This window comes from Hyperolius riggenbachi, chromosome 3 (assembly GCF_040937935.1).
Source record: "Hyperolius riggenbachi isolate aHypRig1 chromosome 3, aHypRig1.pri, whole genome shotgun sequence".
NCBI classification, from domain to species: Eukaryota; Metazoa; Chordata; class Amphibia; order Anura; family Hyperoliidae; genus Hyperolius; species Hyperolius riggenbachi.
Window position 1 is genome coordinate 221,382,582 of NC_090648.1, and position 16,182 is coordinate 221,398,763.

A 16,182-nucleotide genomic window follows, 5' to 3' on the forward strand; every position below is an offset into this window, starting at 1 on the left:
TTATGAAGAGCTTTGTAGGCAAGAGTCAGGATGTGAGATGTTTTATAGGATATATATATATTTTTTTGGTGGAAACAACAAGAGGAGGATAGTTTGTCAAGGTGTGGATTGAATGAGGGACTTGAGTCCAGCATTACACATAGCAGCGAGTCTAGGGGACAGATGTTATTGAAGTGCAATCAACAGAAATTGTGATATCAGGCAGGGACGTTGCATTGTGTGTGGGGAAGATTTCAGTCTTGTCCATACAGAGTTTTAGACATGCTTACATATTATGTAGTTTGTATGATATTGTTATACTAAAGAATGCAGCATTGGTGGTTTGTGTGTTTTTGCGAGTTTAGCTGCTTGTAAACCAATAGACTGAGCTGCTAGACTCTTGTCTTTTTGGCTCCGGGTGACATGTGGCATATGTTCTCTTCAGCTGCTCTCTAGCAGGCAGGTGATCCATCACAGCAGCAGCTGGCATGTGGGTAATGAATGCAGAGGCAAGGGGGATGGGCACTAAACCAAGGACCTTTGTCATTTCTGTACATAGGGAACACTGGATCATTATTATCCTCTATTTCTAAAGCGCCAACATATTATTCAGCAAATATATATAGAATATTTGCCATGTGTGTCCTAGGGCAAAGTTCCGCAACCCTGTCCTCAGTGCCCACCAACAGTGCATATTTTGCAGAAAACCACAAACATACACAGGTGAGGTAATTCGTGTTTCAGCAGAGCTGATTAAAGGGACTCCGAGCAGTAAATAAAAACAAAATCTGAACTTACTTGGAGCTTTCTCCAGCCCACCGTATGCACGTTTAATCACGCATGCTCAGTACTGTAACGCCGGCCACCGCGATGACGCGAGGCGGCAGGCGTGGTGACTACTGACGTCATCTTTCCGGAAGAGGAAGCCCGACACTCGGTCCCAGTGTTGCCGGGAGCCATTTCTGAGCAGGGCCTGGGAGAGGAGCCAGAAGGATGGTGAGGGACCCCCCCTCCCTCCCCCCGACCTACGGTGGGCTGGAGAAAGCCCCAGGTAAATTCAGATTTTGTTTTTTTTCACTGGTCAGAGTCCCTTTAACTGCCTCAGTGGATTTCCACAAAACATGCACTGTTGGTGGGCCTTGAGGACAGGGTTGGGGAACACTGTCTCTAGGGCATTGTGATTTTTGATGCCATGTGTATGTCTCTGTAGGTGCTTTGCTTACACTTGAAACGATTCCATTGGACAGCGTACCTTAGGAACAAGGTGGACACATATGTAGATTTTCCCTTGCAAGGATTGGACATGAAGTGCTTTTTGTTGGAGGTAATATCTGTCTGTTTTCTCTGTGCATTCAAACTTGCAACTAGCGAGTTTATCTGTCCTGATCTACAACACCTAGTCGCACTGGGTACAGTGATAAGCCAATAACTGAAAATCCACTGTAGTGGCAGTTATTCTGCTGTAATCCTAAATTATTTTCAGAGTTTAGATAATTGCCTTATCATGCATGTTAAAGGATTCATTTCCCCAGTGCATTTCAATAGCACTTGCAGGTTTATCATCTCTCCACAGCCTTCTGATTTGGACATTGCAGACCAGGTTATTACAGTGTTGTCTGTCAGCAACCCCTCCTGCATTAGTTTAGCAACCTTATACAATAGAATGTAATTGGCTTACTGTGTTGGCCCTGCCACAGCCAGCTAAGCTCTGCTGTGTGAGGAGGAATAATGGCTAGCTAGAACGCCACCGTTTTCCGCGGACTAGTTTTCTTTACGTGTCATCCACAGTCAGCAGACTGTGGCCAATAGGAATCACACACATGTGATATTGTACTGCAAGCTACAAGTGTTTTTTGTTTTGTTTTTTTTTGTCTTTTTTTTCAGTGCATGCAGACACTGCATTAGATGTGAACCAACCCATTAACATGGACTGTCACATCTGGTGTGATTCCACATGCAAGAAAACCATGTGTGAACCCTGCCTAAGGGACAAAGCTGAAAGACAGTATTGGATAGCAGTGGTCTTCAAGTCCTCAGGCCACACTGCATTATATAAAACAATGTTCCTGCAGAGGTAATCCATGCATGGGCAGAGAAACACACTGTCACTGCTTCCACCAATGCAAGTTACAACTCCTATCATACTAAAAGGAAATGACCATATATAACCATGATCCAGATACATTATGGCCTTCTCTGAGCCTTAACCACTTCCCGACCGCCTAACGCACAGAGGCGGCCGGGAAGTGGAGCCCTGAAGGACCGGCTCACCCACAGAGGCGGCAGTCCATTTAAGGGCATGGGTGGAGCGATCGCGTCATCAGTGACGCGATCCTCCGCCGGCGCCTGTCACCGCTCGCCCGCCGCAACATCCCGCCGGCTATACGGAAGCACCGGCGGGATGTTAACCCCGCGATCGCCGCATACAAAGTGTATAATACACTTTGTAATGTTTACAAAGTGTATTATACAGGCTGCCTCCTGCCCTGGTGGTCCCAGTGTCCGAGGGACCACCAGGGCAGGCTGCAGCCACCCTAGTCTGCACCCAAGCACACTGATTTCTCCCCCCCCCTGCCCCAGATCGCCCACAGCACCCCTCAGACCCCCCCCTGCCCACCCCCCAGACCCCTGTTTGCACCCAATCACCCCCCTAATCACCCATCAATCACTCCCTGTCACTATCTGTCAACGCTATTTTTTTTAATCTCCCCCCCTGCCCACTCCTGATCACCCCCCACCCCTCAGATTCTCCCCAGACCCCCCCCCCCCCTGTGTACTGTATGCATCTATCCCCCCTGATCACCTGTCAATCACCCATCAATCACCCCTGTCACTGCCACCCATCAATCAGCCCCTAACCTGCCCCTTGCGGGCAATCTGATCACCCACCCACACCAATAGATCGCCCGCAGATCCGACATCAGATCCCCACCCAAACGCAGTGTTTACATCTATTCTCTCCTCTAAACACCCACTAATTACCCATCAATCACCCATCCATCACCCCCTATCACCACCTGTCACTGTTACCCATCAGATCAGACCCTAATCTGCCCCTTGCGGGCACCCAATCACCCGCCTACACGCTCAGATTGCCCTCAGACCCCCCCTTATCAATTCGCCAGTGCAATATTTACATCTGTCCTTCCCTGTAATAACCCACTGATCACCTGTCAATCACCCGTCAATCACCCCCTGTCACTGCCACCCATCAATCACCCCCTGTCACTGCCACCCATCAATCAGCCCCTAACCTGCCCCTTGCAGGCAATCTGATCACCCACCCACACCAATAGTTCACCCGCAGATCCGACGTCAGATCACCTCCCAAGGGCAGTGTTTATATCTGTTCTCTACCCTAAACACCCACTAATTATCCATCAATCACCCCCTGTCACTGCTACCTATCAGATTAGACCCCTATCTGCCCCTAGGGCACTCAATCACCCGCCCACACCCTCAGAATGCCCTCAGGCCCCAGCCCTGATCACCTCGCCAGTGCATTGCTTGCATCTATTCCCCCCTCTAATCACACCTTGAGACACCCATCAATCACCTCCTGTCACCCCCTAGCACACCTACCCATCAGATCAGGCCCTAATTTGCCCCGTGTGGGCTCCTGATCACTCGGCCAAACCCTCAGATCCCCCTCAGACCCCCTTCCGATCACCTCCCCAGTGCACTGATTGCATCTATTTTCCCCTCTAACCACCCCCTGAGACACCCATCAATCACCTCCTGTCACCCCCCTAGCACTCCTATCCATCAGATCAGGCCCAATACAACCTGTCATCTAAAAGGCCACCCTGCATATGACCGGTTCCACAAAATTCGCCCCCTCATAGACCACCTGTCATCAAAATTTGCAGATGCTTATACCCCTGAACAGTCATTTTGAGACATTTGGTTTCCAGACTACTCACGGTTTTGGGCCCGTAAAATGCCAGGGCGGTATAGGAACCCCAGAAACGGACCCCATTTTAGAAAAGACACCCCAATGTATTCTGTTAGGTGTATGACGAGTTCATAGAAGATTTTATTTTTTGTCAAAAGTTAGCGGAAATTGATTTTTGTTTTTTTTTCACAAAGTGTCATTTTTCACTAACTTGTGACAAAAAATAAAATCTTCTATGAACTCGCCATACACCTAACGGAATACCTTGGGGTGTCTTCTTTCTAAAATGGGGTCACTTGTGGGGTTCCTATACTGCCCTGGCATTTTAGGGGCCCTAAACCGTGAGGAGTAGTCTAGAAAACAAATGCCTCAAAATGACCTGTAATTAGGACGTTGGGCCCCTTAGCGCACCTAGGCTGCAAAAAAGTGTCACACATGTGGTATCGCCGTACTCAGGAGAAGTAGTATAATGTGTTTTGGGGTGTATTTTTACACATACCCATGCTGGGTGGGAGAAATCTCTCTGTAAATGGACAATTGTGTGTAAAAAAAATCAAACAATTGTCATTTACAGAGGTATTTCTCCCACCCAGCATGGGTATGTGTAAAAATACACCCCAAAACACATTATACTACATCTCCCGAGTACGGCGATACCACATGATTGGCACTTTTTTGCAGCCTAACTGCGCTAAGGGGCCCAAAGTCCAATGAGTACCTTTAGGACTTCACAGGTCATTTTTGTTTCAAGACTACTCCTCACTGTTTAGGGCCCCTAAAATGCCAGGGCAGTATAGGAACCCCACAAATGACCCCATTCTAGAAAGAAGACACCCAAACGTATTCCGTTAGGAGTATGGTGAGTTCATAGAAGATTTTATTTTTTGTCACAAGTTAGCGGAAAATGACACTTTGTGAAAAAAAAACAATTAAAATTAATTTCCGCTAACTTGTGACAAAAAAATAAAAACTTCTATGAACTCACCATACTCCTAACGGAATACGTTTGGGTGTCTTCTTTCTAGAATGGGGTCATTTGTGGGGTTCCTATACTGCCCTGGCATTTTAGGGGCCCTAAACAGTGAGGAGTAGTCTTGAAACAAAAATGACCTGTGAAGTCCTAAAGGTACTCATTGGACTTTGGGCCCCTTAGCGCAGTTAGGGTGCAAAAAAGTGCCACACATGTGGTATCGCCGTACTCGGGAGAAGTAGTACAATGTGTTTTGGGGTGTATTTTTACACATACCCATGCTGGGTGGGAGAAATACCGCTGTAAATGGACAATTGTGTGTAAAAAAATCAAAAGATTGTCATTTACAGAGGTGTTTCTCCCACCCAGCATGGGTATGTGTAAAAATACACCCCAAAACACATTATACTACATCTCCCGAGTACGGCGATACCACATGATTGGCACTTTTTTGCAGCCTAACTGCGCTAAACGGCCCAAAGTCCAATGAGTACCTTTAGGATTTCACAGGTCATTTTGAGAAATTTCGTTTCAAGACTACTCCTCACGGTTTAGGGCCCCTAAAATGCCAGGGCAGTATAGGAACCCCACAAATGACCCCATTTTAGAAAGAAGACACCCCAAGGTATTCCGTTAGTAGTATGGCGAGTTCATAGAAGATTTTATTTTTTGTCACAAGTTTGTGAAAAAACACAATTAAAATCAATTTCCGCTAACTTGTGACAAAAAATAAAATCTTCTATGAACTCGCCATACTACTAACGGAATACCTTGGGGTGTCTTCTTTCTAAAATGGGGTCATTTGTGGGGTTCCTATACTGCCCTGGCATTTTAGGGGCCCTAAACCGTGAGGAGTAGTCTTGAAACGAAATTTCTCAAAATGACCTGTGAAATCCTAAAGGTACTCATTGGACTTTGGGCCCTTTAGCGTAGTTAGGGTGCAAAAAAGTGCCACACGTGGTATCGCCGTACTCGGGAGAAGTAGTACAATGTGTTTTGGGGTGTATTTGTACAATTGTTTGATTTTTTTTTTTACACACAATTGTCCATTTACAGAGAGATTTCTCCCACCCTGCATGGGTATGTGTAAAAATACACCCCAAAACACATTATACTACTTCTCCTGAGTACGGCGATACCACATGTGTGGCACTTTTTTGCACCCTAACTGCGCTAAAGGGCCCAAAGTCCAATGAGTACCTTTGGACTTTGGGCCCTTTAGCGCAGTTAGGGTGCAAAAAAGTGCCACACATGTGGTATCGCCGTACTCAGGAGAAGTAGTATAATGTGTTTTGGGGTGTATTTTTACACATACCCATGCTGAGTGGGAGAAAGATCTCTGTAAATGGACAATTGTGTGTACAAAAAAATTAACAAATTGTCATTTACAGAGATATTTCTCCCACCCAGCATGGGTATGTGTAAAAATACACCCCAAAACACATTATACTACTTCTCCTGAGTACGGCAATACCACATGTATGGCACTTTTTTGCAGCCTAACTGCGCTAAGGGGTCCAAAGTCTAATGAGCACCTTTAGGCTTTACAGAGGTGCTTACAATTTAGCACCCCCCAAAATGTCAGGACAGTAAACACACCCCACAAATGACCCCATTTTGGAAAGTAGACACTTCAAGGTATTCAGAGAGGGGCATGGTGAGTCCGTGGCAGATTTCATTTTTTTTGGTCGCAAGTTAGAAGAAATGGAAACTTTTTTTTTTTTTTTTTTTTTGTCACAACGTGTCATTTTCCGCATACTTGTGACAAAAATTAATATCTTCTATGAACTCACTATGCCTCTCAGTGAATACTTTGGGATGTCTTCTTTCCAAAATGGGGTCATTTGAGGGGTATTTATACTATCCTTGAATTCTAGCCCCTCATGAAACATGACAGGGGGTAAGAAAAGTCAAAGATGCTTGAAAATGTGAAAATTCACTTTTTGCACCATAGTTTGTAAACGCTATAACTTTTACCCAAACCAATAAATATACGCTGAATGGGTTTTTTTTAATCAAAAACATGTTTGTCCACATTTTTCGCGCTGCATGTATACAGAAATTTTACTTTATTTGAAAACTGTCAGCACAGAAAGTTAAAAAAATCTTTTTTGATGAATATAATAAAAAGTAAAAATCGCAGGAGCAATCAAATAGCACCAAAAGAAAGCTTTATTAGTGACAAGAAAAGGAGCCAAAATTCATTTAGGTGGTAGGTTGTATGAGCGAGCAATAAACCGTGAAAGCTGCAGTGGTCTGAATGGAAAAAAAGTGGCCGGTCCTTTAGGGGTAGAAAGCCCTAGGTCCTCAAGTGGTTAAATCATTTAAGATGTATTGAGATGAAGTGGAGAAATGTCCTGTGGCCTGACGAAGAGGGGAAAGATCCAGCTTGACACCAGTTCAAAAGCTAACACCATTGTTAACTTGGGGGTTCATTAGTGCATATGGCTTGGGTAGCTCGTACATGAGGGAAGGTGCTGAATGATTTGTTCTGGTTTCAGAGCAATATTTGGTGCTATGCAGTAGCATGAAGTTACTTGTGCATGGAGGAAAAAGAAAGACACAAGCAGCTCTGTGGTACTGCGCATCCAGGACAGGTGCAGAAGCGGTGTGGCCACCTTCATGCTTGGAAAGGAGCACGGCCATGGGAGCAAATCCGACAAACCCTTGTCGGAATTGCTTAGAGCGCACCAGCATTTGATTGTGGGGTTTGAGGACAATGGGGGGAATCTCAGTGCTATCCAGAGGCTTCCCTTTACTAAAGTATCTAACGTTTTTTTTTTCTCATCCAAATTCTGACTTCTTGGTTAAATCGGCTTTTTTCTACAGTATTACAGCATGTTCCCCTTTATGAGAGATGTTATTTGTCTTTCATCATCTCAAGTATCCCCTGACACATGTACATTTGCCAGGAGCACTCCATAATTGTCTACCAATACTTTAATACACAATGAATTCCTTCAGCATTACTGCATTCAGCATCATTAAAGGACAGGTGTGAGGTGAAAAAAAAAAACAAGATCTACTTATGTGGGGCTTCCTCCAGGCCCTGGCAGCCAATCTGTCCCTTGGCGCAGCTCCGGTGTCTCGGCGCAGAGCTCTCCAGGCCACATAAGCGCGCAGGTGCAGAAGATGCTGACCTGGCATCTGTAATGGAGGGGACACTGGAGCTGCACCGAGGAACAGATAGGGTGCCAGGGGCTGGAGGAAGCCCCAGGTAAAGTAGATCTTGGGGTTTTTTTTCCACCTCGCACCTGTCCTTTAAAAGGTTAATACTGTTTTAGAATCTCGGTCCTTTTAGTGTAGAGGCTAAGGTTACTATCAGGGTTATTGCATATTAGAGCTATTTGGTGTAAAGGGTAAAGACAGGCACTGACCCTACAGGCTTAGTTGTGGCAAGTTTCCGAGGAAGGTGGGGTGCCTCTATGATTTGTAGTTATGACCCTGGATGGGGAAGTAAAAACATTCTGTTCTGAGTTTTCACAAGTGCATCTTGCCTTTAAGTTTATTAGTATTATTTTTTTTTTAACTGATAACTTCTCTATTTCAATTGTTTCCTTGCAACAGCCAGAAAATATGGGCCCAGAAAGTTGTCTTTATGACCTGGCAGCTGTTGTTGTTCATCATGGTTCAGGGTGAGTTTGTTAGGACTTATTGATTTAGATAGCTAATATACTGTATGTATAGACCATATGTATATGTACAATTATGTAGCTACCATATAAGTGGACTAGCCACATAGTAAATTCTTTCAGTTCTGCAGAACCTGTGCGTGTTTTTTTTTTTTTTTTATCCTAGTTCACATATCAAAGCAGAACTATAATATCTCTTCAGTACAAATATGGAAGTCAGCTGCTTGCTATAAATAATTTGACAAATATGTGGTAATTGGTGATTGTGCTCAGTTATTTTCTGTTACCTTAAAAGCATTTCCTGTGTTCATGCAAGCAGTTCCTGAAGTCAGAGCTGACTGTATTTATGCTCAGAGGATTTTTGTGTGGAAACTGTCACTTTTGTTTTTGGGAATTGTACCTATTATTACAGGAATATATGCAATTTGGTAAAAAAAAATACACTCCCAACAGCAACACCAATTGTGATGTGTATAAAATATCCTGTTTATATTTCTCTACATGTGTACTTGGGACTAGCCGTATCAGCTTTTATATGCTGGGGAGTGCACATCTAGTCTTTACTGCTGAACATTCACAATGCTACTGCAGCTCCCAGGCACAGAGGAAGCAGGCATAGACCCGAGAAACGTGTTGTCTTTTTTAATTGTGCTTGAATAAACCTTACCTGATCTAAACCGTTGTTTTTCTGGGTTGGTTCATCTGGAAAGGTAAGATACCTCATGGATTTATTTATGTCTTTATAACGTGTACTCTGATATCTATTTTTGGGCGCCTCCACCCTTCTTCATTTCCCAGGCAGAAGAGTAAGTCTAAGCATAAAAGCAGCGCTTTAAAGTAAACCAGAGACGAGAGGGAGCACAGGATTTTTTTTTATTTGCCTGGGGCTTATTGCAGCCCCCTGTAGTCCGTTGGCTCCCTCAGTGTCCTCCCAGTCCACCTGATGAGCTGTTTTAGCCAAATTAATGTCTGTGATCCTAGGGGCTGTTTGTTTCAGGCCACATGCCTCATCGATCGTGCTCTTATGGTTGGGAGCATTCTGCACCTACAAAGTAAGTTAAGGCTTTGTAACTGCACAGGTGCAGGACGTTTCCGACAATGGGAGCATGATCAAGGAGGTGTGCGGCCGGGCCTTTCAGCAGCAGAATAGAGGGGACCGAAGGACACCAAGAGAGCTGATAGACCACAGGGGGTTGGAAGAAGCCCCAAGTAAGCAAAAATCCTGTGGTTCCCCATTTCTCAGGTACACTTTAAGGGCTTGAAAACACTTGCTGCTTCTGTGCATTTTCAGCATCACAACAATGTTACATACTGATGTGCATTGCTGAAAAATGCACAGTACAAGTTTGCAAATGTGCTTAGGCCCTTGGGCTGCATTTCCACTAGCGCGGTGGGGAATCGCAGTGGATTCTCCGTGGATAAATTAGCATGCAGGAGCGAAATCGCATGCGGTTGTATGCGAATTTTACCGCGATTTCGCATGGATGATGCTGTGTGCGAATTTAACCATGTCAGTGCCTGTGTGCTTTTTCATTGATTTCATGCGAAATCGTATGCAAATTCGCATGAAAATTCGCATACAAAACCGCCATGCAAATTCCCTATTAAATACATTGTATGCGAATTGCATGCGGTAAGTGCGGTGTCCGAATTCGAATGGCTCTGCTGTGCAGATTTTTCCTGCACAAGAAAACGCTCCGTTTTCCTGACAAGTGGACACAGGCTCATTTACTTTTATTGGTAATGCAAATTTGCATGCGGGGAACGCATGCGAATTCGCGTTAGTGGAAACGCACCCTTAGTCATAAGGGAAAGTGTTCATCACTTAAAATAACAATGCAACTCAGTAATACAGACTCTAGTGGCGGTTGATTTAGGCAAAGCATTATTTTCTATGACCATGGTGGCTCAGTTCCTAATGTGTAAATTACATTTCATATCTGTACATTTTAAGAGTCTCTCTGTACTTGTATTTCATTCTAAAATGTTTTTCTTCCTCCTCTTGGTCAGAGTTGGATCTGGTCACTACACGGCCTATGCTACCCACGAGGGTCGCTGGTATCACTTCAATGACAGTACAGTAACCCTGGCTGAAGAGGAGACGGTGGGGAAAGCCAAAGCCTATATTTTATTTTATGTGGAGCGCCCAGTACTTACAACTTCAGAGAAACTCTGAATACCTCTTGTTCATTCCAATAAACTTCACACATGTCCACCTGTCCACTAATACTTGATTGGATTTTATTTTTGCTTCATGCACTTTCACGGCTCTGTTGAGCATTACCTAGCTGTCGATGATGGACTAAGATGAATTTCCAGGACTTGATGACTGCCTCTACTGCCATAGAGGTCTGCAGTTCTCAAAAAATATGTTGGTCTCCAAAGTGAAATTAAGAATGCAGTATATACCTGAATTTTAATTAGGTGAAAATAAATGAAACATAATGTGACTGTGTAAAACCTATGTATGAATTTATGGACAAGAGTAGAGGTCTCATAGCCGCTTCTGCTGCTGATTTCCAGTCCTAGAAACTTTCTTTTTTTATGGGAACATTCTAAGCAGCGCTTTATTTCAATAACTGGAACTTGATGACAAAAAATGTTAGTTCTAGCCATGGTGCCTCTTTAGTTTCTACAGAAAATGGGCCTTGTGGAATAAGTTTTGAGTCCTAGTCACATAAGTTAATCATGAAGTCATGATAAGCATAGCACAATGTCTGGCAAAGCACTCAGGCCTGGGTACAGATGAAAAAGTTTTTTGTGTCATCTAAAATTCAGAATTTCCACTTCTTCCATCATGTCTGCCAGCTTATCATGTAGACGAAGTTCAAACTTCTGTGAGGGAATTTACTGCCAAGTCCGCAGCTGCCTTACCTATAGGTTACCAATATGAATTTTATCAAAACTGCCTTTGTTCTAGCTCTCTGAAAATCATTCTTCAGATTTTCTGGAGTTATCCAAAGCAGTTCCTGGCCTTTGGTTGTCCAAAGCAGTTCCTGGCCTTTGGTTGTCCAAAGCAGTTCCTGGCCTTTGGTTGTCCAAAGCAGTTCCTGGCCTTTGGTTGTCCAAAGCAGTTCCTGGCCTTTGGTTGTCCAAAGCAGTTCCTGGCCTTTGGTTGTCCAAAGCAGTTCCTGGCCTTTGGTTGTCCAAAGCAGTTCCTGGCCTTTGGTTGTCCAAAGCAGTTCCTGGCCTTTGGTTGTCCAAAGCAGTTCCTGGCCTTTGGTTGTCCAAAGCAGTTCCTGGCTTTTTTTTTCAGTCTTCTCAGAGACTGTCCCATAGTCTCACCAGGTTATTTAGCCTAAAGAATATTGCACATTCTGACGATCAGACATCAACAACTGTGTCCATTCATTCCTTTAAACTGTGATTGTTGGTGTGTGTAGATTTGTCCACTGTGTGCACACTCATCACAATGACACCGCTGACCTTCTGAATGACTGTGATGAAGCTTAGGTCACTCAGCCAGCATCTCTGAATATTTTATATCCAGCTTATATAAGGTGATATTGGACTCTGCTCAACCCACTGGAATGGCAGACATAGGCTGTGCATGTGAATGATTAGCTGTGATAAAAAGCCTATTTTATGCCTTGCAAATGGGATTTACATTTGTATTAAGACTTTGTCATGCCTACTCCTTTGTGTTCTCACTTTATTTCTTTATCAATCATAGTAGCAGTCGCCTATGGTTTTGAAATAGTCCAGAATATCCTCACAAAGCTACCAAGCATGGTTTACTAAAGTGAGTGAGCAGTAAAGCCAAGGTGGGTTTGTTTCAGGCATCCCCTATGCTTAACTTTCCCTTTATCTTATTGGATGTTTAAGTGAACACACTCATTGTGCTCTTTACAGTGTGTCTCATTTAGTTATAGCCACACAGCAGGCACAAATGTTTTCCTAGATCTGTGTAAGCACTCAGCTGCAGGGGTTGTTTTTTTTCCAATAAGCTTCTTGATTAGCTAATGTAAAATGTATGTAAAATACCTGGTAATAACCCCCAGACACTGTCCACTTCCTGAATCACTGACTGTCATTGCTATCGGCTGTAGTCTTCTCTAACAGATTCAGACTGTGCCAGCCACCTTGCAGTTTCAACAATAAAGGGTGGTGCAATCCAGATAGTGGGATAAGCTATGCCCACACTGCCTGAAATCTCGCTTGATCATTGCATCTTCTGCCGATTGCTATGAAAATGCCAAGACATGACTTTTAGCTGCAGAAGCCACATTTTACACAAAAAGGTAACATTTCAGTAGTTTGATTACTAAGCTGTTAGATGGGGTACTTTGCTTGGAGATGGTCTCTAATCATCCTACAGAGAGTCATTAAATTAAACCTTCAATTACAAAACTCCAGCAGCATGCAACTCTATTGGTTTTTTTAATCTTCAGTTAATATTTCTGGTACCCCGCATGATAAATACCGTATATACATTGCCCCTCTAATAAATTGACTTACATTTCTATTGACTGTTTAAAGCGGAATCTAACCCTGCATTTCAACTTTGCTCTAAAACATTATTTACAGTATATTGTATGCAACCAGCATTTTTTTTTTACTAGACCAGCTTTGAAATGGTTACACAGAGCTTTAAAGTTCCTGGAGATTTCTGCAGACGCATCCGAAGCTGACATAGATACATTTTGTTTACATAAATGTATCTAAGTGTTGAATGTGACTCTCTCTCTCTGACTGAGAAGGAGCTGGAGGACAGCCAAAGAGTGTGTAACATTTCTCAATAGATACATTTAACTAAATAGAATGTAACAATCTGAACTTCTGCATATCTCTCCACGGAACTTTAAACCTCTGTGTTTAACCCTTCCAATGCTGGTCTAGTAAAAAAAATATGCTGGTTGCATATAATATGCTGTAAATAATGTTTTAGAGCAAAGTTGAAATGCAGGGTTATATTCCGCTTTAAGTTTAAAATCAATTCTGTCAGAATGACCTCAGCATCGACATCAGTATTCTGAAAATATAAGGCGAGTCTATTAGCTTTTTGCCTCTATCAGATTGTTTCAGCTCTGCTGTTCTGAAACATTTGTCACTAAACATGCCCAGGGGTTCCTGTGGTTTAAAGCGGAACTGTCCAAAAAGCTTAAAATTTAAAACACTTAAAAATAAGTACATTCCTCCCAGAGTAAAATGAGCCATAAATTACTTCTCTCCTATGTATCTGGCATTTACAGTAAGTAGTAGAAATCTGACATTACCGACAGGTTTTGGGCTAGTCCATCTCTCTGTAGGGGATTCTCAGCATGGCCTATTCTTTATAAAGACATTCCCTGAAAAAGATTTATACAATGATGCTGGCCAGCCTTCCTGCTCACTGCACACTATTTTGGCAGTTGGACGGAGCAACTGCATTTCACTACGTGCTTTTAAAAATAAAGAAAACCCTAAGAACCCCCTATGAGAAAATGGGCTTGTCCAAAATCTGTTGGTAATGTCAGATTTCTACTACCTACTGTAAGTGACAGCAACATAGTAGAAAAGTAATTTATGGCTCATTTTACTCTGGGAGAAATGTACTTCTTATTTGTATGTGTTTTAAATTTTAAGATTTTCGCAACAGTTCCTCTTTAATGACTAGTGGATATTTTGCAATGCACAGAAATCAAATGTGAGTTCTTATCATTCATGTGTGGTCTGTGCACTGCATGGTAAAATCTGATGGTGCTATTCAGTCGCCATGTTTTAAAGTGAAGGTGTCACATTACAAAACATCTCCAAATAAGGACAGCTTTCCAATGTCTACACATACCTGTGAAGATCCTTGAAACTGCTTTTCGGGCACATGCATTGTGGCATATTTATTTACAGCCCAAAATACAGTATTTCTTCTCTATGGCACATACACAACAGTCAACAGATTGAAAGTGCTAGTGCACTTAGTACCCCCATTCAGGATGGCTCCTGTACATAGTCCTGGCATCTGTGCCAGTTTGCTGCTGAAACTGGAATGCGAGCAATCCTTGCTCTACTGATATTGCAGAAGAGCTGGGGCTATTTGAACCCACATTATGGCGAGTGAACAGGCATTTCTGTCTTTGCAAACTATTTGTCACCAAGATCACCATTGTGGTATACTTATTGGTAAGTGCTTGGACGCAGGATGCTGTACTTAGTGTTTCTATACTAGCCTAAACATTATGGAGTTAATACGCAAAACGTATTATTTTATGAATTATCCCTCCTTATGATCTTAAGGCAATATGATCTTGAGTGTACAATCTAACCTTATCTGTGTAATATAAGGGACAGCCTAAAATAGCAATTCAAAGTACAGTACCCGTATTTTATTACCTTATAAGACGCACACAAAGCCCCTTTTCAATGTATTTTCACGTTGCGATTGTGTAAACGCATACACAAATTTTTGGGCAATTGATCCAAAAATTGCAGGGACTTTCCCCTACTTTTGGGGACAAAAAAAAAGTGTCTTATAAGGTCGAAAAATACGGGTATATTCACTCAGTTCTTCTACTACACAGATTTAGTAAGATCGGACAATCAAAATTGTATCGCCAGTGGGCACCTTTAAGGTGTACCAAAGGCAAGCCAAATGCATGCCTAAGAAGAAAGCCTCTGGATACTGCACCACACCATCCTCCGGACCACTGTGGCCTCTTGAGGATCCCCAAAAGAGATCCAACAAGACTTTGTCGGATTTCTGATAATAAAACATGCTCCGCTCACGCCTGCGCTGTAAGGTGGAGCCACTTGTGCATAAGCGACTCCGTGCTACTGCACAGGCGTGGCTGTGCTCATGTGGGTGCAGCACGGTCGTTGGTGAAGAGGAGAGCAGTCGTGATCTTCAGGAGGGTATTGGGCAGCCATGGCGGTTGTTAGGAAGATGTAGGAAGCCTCTGAAGGATCCAGAGGCTTCCCTATTCTTAGGTAAGTATAACTTCTTTTAACTCTGGTTCACTTAAACTCATGATTTCTTTTCTTCTGTTTAATTTTTTTTTTTCCATGAATCATCTTTTTTTTTTTATTGATGAAGTATAACATTTAGTAAGTAACAGTGGCGTACCTAGGGCATTTGACACCCGGTGCTGGGTATTATAAGACACCCCCCCCCCCCAAAAAAAGGTGAAGGGGCAAAAAATGGGTGGCGCTATAACGCGCCGCGGGAAAAAATGGGCGTGGCCATGATCGGATGAGGGCGGAGCTAACTGTAATTTGACGTGAACCCGGGTGAAAATACACGTAATGTGTGCAGATTTGCCCAGAGAATACGTTCAATCATGTCTGCAGATTTGCCCAGAGAATACGTTCAATCATGTCTGCAGATTTGCCCAGAGAATACGTTCAATCATGTCGGCAGATTTGCCCAGAAAATACATGCAATCATGTCGGCAGATTTGCCCAGAGAATACGTTCAATCATGTCGGCAGATTTGCCCAGAGAATACGTTCAATCATGTCTGCAGGTTTGCCCAGAAAATACATGCAATCATGTCTGCAGATTTGCCCAGAAAATGCATGCAATCATGTCGGCAGATTTGCCCAGAAAATGCATGCAATCATGTCGGCAGATTTTCCCAGAGAATACGTTCAATCATGTCTGCAGATTTGCCCAGAAAATACATGCAATCATGTCGGCAGATTTGCCCAGAAAATACATGCAATCGTGTCGGCAGATTTGCCCAGAGAATACGTTCAATCATGTCGGCAGATTTGCCCAGAAAATACATGCAA

General features: G+C 43.2%; 1 protein-coding gene across 3 annotated transcripts in view; it reads left to right on the top strand.

Moving 5' to 3' along the window:
* Window positions 1-10,936, top strand: part of USP3 (ubiquitin specific peptidase 3) — a 105,050-nt gene extending 94,114 nt beyond the window's left edge. For 2 of the 3 annotated variants that reach the window (XM_068275785.1, XM_068275784.1), the window contains exons 13-15: window positions 1,190-1,303; window positions 8,412-8,479; window positions 10,487-10,936. In XM_068275785.1, the coding sequence (XP_068131886.1) occupies window positions 1,190-1,303; window positions 8,412-8,479; window positions 10,487-10,652 (348 nt within the window). In that variant the 3' untranslated portion in view covers window positions 10,653-10,936. The remainder of the gene's footprint in view (window positions 1-1,189; window positions 1,304-8,411; window positions 8,480-10,486) is intronic. The other variant, XM_068275786.1, reaches the window with a different exon arrangement.
* The last annotated feature ends 5,246 nt before the right edge of the window (window positions 10,937-16,182 follow it).